At 36.3% G+C, this 4,356-nt stretch overlaps 1 protein-coding gene across 1 annotated transcript; it reads left to right on the top strand.

The window, feature by feature from the left end:
- Positions 1 to 535: 535 nt before the first annotated feature.
- Positions 536 to 1,204, top strand: LOC110610812. Its single transcript, XM_021750895.2, has one exon. The coding sequence runs from the start codon at positions 536 to 538 to the stop codon at positions 1,106 to 1,108; it is 573 nt and encodes a 190-aa protein (XP_021606587.1). The 3' UTR covers positions 1,109 to 1,204.
- The last annotated feature ends 3,152 nt before the right edge of the window (positions 1,205 to 4,356 follow it).

The raw sequence follows: 4,356 nt of genomic DNA, 5'->3' as shown, positions 1-4,356 counted from the left end.
AGAATTTATTGGATTCAACACCCACCAATAAATTTAATTAATATATCAATTATTTATTATTGAATATATACACTAAAATATACCTAACAATTTTTCATAATTCAACAGTGCAAGTAGTTATTCACCAGCGGTCATCTGTTTATAAACCCATGTGACTTGTTGATGCGTGGAAGATCCAATTTTAACCATCTTAGTACGTTAATCCATAGTTTAAAGACATTAGTTTAATAATAGCTTAATGCAGTTATAGTTGAACCGTTCCTTAACTTTCCCTTAACATGGTTAGGTCACAACACAACAAGTTCTAGTAATCTTCCACTACCACCGTTGGATTGGATTGAATTGGACCAAGCCCAACTTTAGTGTAATTAGACTTGTCTCTTCCTCAGAGGATCAAGTTTCCAACTGCCTAATCCATTGTTAAGAGTTTTTGTTAGTACCAAGTCCACCATAAGCTCTCACATCTTTTATATATATATAGCGCTTTAACAAAACTCCAAGATTGCATGCATTCATTCTCTCTTGTGTTATAATAATGGGAAATCTTTTCACAAATCCGTCGTCCAAGCTCGTCGGAAAAGTAATTCTATCGGACGGCAGAGTTCATGAATTCGAGACTCCCTTAACAGTGGCTGAGCTGATGCTAGAACACCCACAACAAGTGGTGGTGGAGTTCAGCTCTAATTTATCTGAAAAGAGACCAACTCCATTGCCAGCTGATAAGAAGCTAGAAATGAAGAAGGTGTACGTAATGCTGCCCATGAAGAGAGGAAAGCCAGCGTCAATGTCTTCAGAGGAAGCTAGGCAAGTTCATTCACTTTTAAGATCGAGGTCTCTTTTATCTTCATGGCGGTTGCTGCCTTTGTTTTCTAGGATTTGCCCTGCAGGAGGGATTGAAGAGGGACAGACGAGGTTTGTTTCGGAGAGGAATGAAAATGATGGGGAGGTAATGTTGCCGGAGGTTATGGAGAATAACAGAGCTGAGTATTTTAGCAGGCAAGTTTCAGGGAAAGGATGGAAACCTAGCTTGGATACCATTAAGGAGAAGAAGGTGGAGAAAACGATATCTTACCGGTTGTTTAATTTCCAAGCTAAATTAATTAATTAGGCTGTGTGATTTGTTAACGGAGTTTGTCATATTGTCCATTAATTGTTGCGATTTGCAAACTAAGACAGGAGGATAAAAATATACATGTATTATTTGTTGATTGGATAATTAATTAATTAAGAAGTTAATAACGTACTAAATTTTTAGTTGGACGTTACTGTTACTATGATCGGCGATTATGCTGGTAAGACATATCTAGATAACTGAAAGATAGATTTTTGCATTTAAATTAAAGCTGCTGGGTTGTGCCAGCAATTGCCTGCAGATACACAACTCCTCTCCAGGGAATCAGGAGATATGCAAAGACAATTCACCAAATGGGTCGCGTCAACGTGTCCTGTGTTAGTACAGAGTTGGGCTTCCTCGACCGCGACGCCAACAGGACCCTATATTTAAGGTAGCCGCGGCCTCAGGAAGTCCAACCATAATATTGGGCCTGGTGGGCTTGTCTACGTGTCTTTTGCCGAAAAGGATCCTAGAATTTCTGCCACTTTATGGGCTGGCTACCCGGGCCAAGCTGGTGGAGCTGCTATGGCTGATCTCTTGTTTGGAACACTTAACCCTGGTGCCTATATTTTTTCAAGCCACCCTCTAATTTGTGATTTTTTTTATAAGGGGTTTTAATTAACCAACTTTGGACTCCAAAAAAGCAATTTTGGGCTATGACAGTGGTAGTGTTCCGAAGGCCGCCTCCTGGGCTATTTTGGGCTCCAAAAAAGCAATTGGTTGCCTTGGAAAAAGTGGGAGTCGCAGCTGGGACTGAAAAAATTGTTAAAAGTGATATAGATCTGGAACTCGAAGGGGTATACAGAGTCTCCATGTTAAAAATATTCAACACTCTGTGTTAGTTACTAGGTCCTGAAAATTCTGGTAATGTCATACTCCTACTCTTCAAGATTAAGCTTTGCTTCTTTACTCTGCGTGAACGTTACTACATCATGCATGTGATTCTCCATGATGCTATTGCTATGCATCCCGCTGAAGCAAACTTTTCAAACTGTTAACATCCCCGTCTTATAGCTATTTTCATTTTCTATTAATGTACTCATATTTGGACTGCAATATCTGTGATTTTAATAATAAGAGCCAAAAAAAAAAAGCCTAATTTTAATGGTTTTCTTCTGAGCTACACCAAGTCATCGTCGAGTCTAGTCCCTGTAGTTGTGAATTGTTCCCTATGTGGGATATCTTTTTCTTTTAAAACAATGAAGTTTCCCTTTATTTGTGAGCATCATTTAAGGGAGACGAGCTTTTAAAAAAGGCTGATTGTTATGTTGTAAAATTTCTCCGAATATAGTGGGGATGATTGGTTAGAGAAAGAGTCTCAAAACCACAAAGCCATCGTCAGGCCATCAGGAATCCAGAACTGACCAAAAGCACCACCAACGCAAACCTCCCTCTCTTTTCACATGTTCTCAATAATTGCATAGCTTCCTCTTCTGTTTTACCTTTTCTCTCATCTATCAGTTACTTTTCTTTGTGCTTTAGTCACTATTTTTTACTTTTTCTTCTTATAATATTTCCAAAAAAATTAAAAGAAATTATAATATATGAGTCATATGATCAATTTCACCTTAACTTTTTATGCAGAAAAAATTCAAATAGATATGATGACAAATGATTATCCCAGTCTATTCCGATATTTTAGTTAACTCTTAAATTAGTAAATGACGATTAAGTAGTCAGGTCACCTTTAGCAACTCGTTTATTCAAATGCATGCCCATTCAACACCATGTTGTCATTTGCTTTAGAAAAAGAAAATTCCATGCAAGTGCAGCATTACATACTCCCTTATTAACGGAGAAAATTCACGAGGGCTAAAAATAGAAACCGTGTCGTGCGAAATGGGAGCCAACGAGGTTGACATTTGACATTATGATATTTAATTTTTATTTTTTATGTATTTCAAGGGGTCAATGATATATATACATAGAGAGAGATGCCATGTTGAGGAGGAGGAGGAGCTTTGTCAATGCTCCAGAATGAAATGGTCCATTTAATGAAACAGTCCAATTAAAGGCTTATTAATTTTTAAATTTATTGAAAAATAAATAATGATCAAGAGTAAGTTGAAATAAAATAATATAACAAGTAAATTTATATAAAATTAAGTAGAGTTTCACATCAGTAGTATATAAAATTTTTTGAAATGGGAAGGTTGAGATGAATGTAGAGGTATTTAAAATTTGTGGGGCAGAGAGCTAGCAAGCAGTTAGTGGATTAACGGTTAGATAGATGAATTATTAGGGTTTATTGGCATTTTAAATATGAGAGGTGCTGTGCCCATTCAGAACTTGTTCTTTGTTTATCCCCTTTAAACAATATAATATTAGGGCATTTCATCAAGACACCAACTTTTGATTCTTCAAACTAAGCAAACCAACTGATAATTAATTAAGTCCCTTTTTTTTCCCCTTCTATCGCCACAGCGGTTTTCAGCAAGCTTACCTACCTATTTATGCTTATCACGCCTTTCATGTCAGTTTAAAAAATATTTAAAAAAAAAAAAATCAGCATAAACAATCATACATTTCAAAATTGATAGATGATCGGAAATTCATTTTTTAAAAGATTAATATTTTCAGTTAGACTATCTATCTCTTTTTAAAAGGTTAAAAAAACTTATTAAACGTGTGATATATTTAGACCTAGTGATGATACATCCAAGTGGCATGATTAGGCAGTTTGAAGCGAAGAAGAGCACCTCAATTAGGCTGGCTTTGTTGGGCGTTTAAAGCGATATATAAACCAAGCACTAAGTTGCCCATTATTCACAGAGATGGCACATGGGTGTTCCTCCTCCACGTGAAATTTCATCCACTGACACGTGCTCTCATGAGTTCTGCTTCTGCAACAAGGTTTTTATGCCAAGGCTTTTTGAAAACAGTGTTTTACACGTTGGGGGAATCGTCCTGCTCAATTCTTAACAGACTTAACCTTAATATCATTGCCTAATGGCTAACCCTTTTTTAATAAGCCTCAGGCCGTCGAAAACACTACTTATCTAATTCTTCTTTTTTTTTTGTTTTTATAAAAGAAATTTGGAATCTTTTGGAGTTCACGTCATCCTTTTGCCTCCTTTCATACCAACATGTCTTCAGAATGGGAGCGTCTCCCATAGAATCCATTTTTTAATTTAATCACTAAAATTATTAATTATTTTATTACTGAGATTAGCTCAAGCGATAGGGCAATTACACAAAGCATTGCCCTTTTGCTCTTCTTATAAATCTTTATTTTCTCAATC

The sequence above is a fragment of the Manihot esculenta genome, chromosome 1 (assembly GCF_001659605.2).
Source record: "Manihot esculenta cultivar AM560-2 chromosome 1, M.esculenta_v8, whole genome shotgun sequence".
Lineage (NCBI taxonomy): Eukaryota > Viridiplantae > Streptophyta > Magnoliopsida > Malpighiales > Euphorbiaceae > Manihot > Manihot esculenta.
This window is presented reverse-complemented; position numbering and strand designations above follow the sequence as displayed.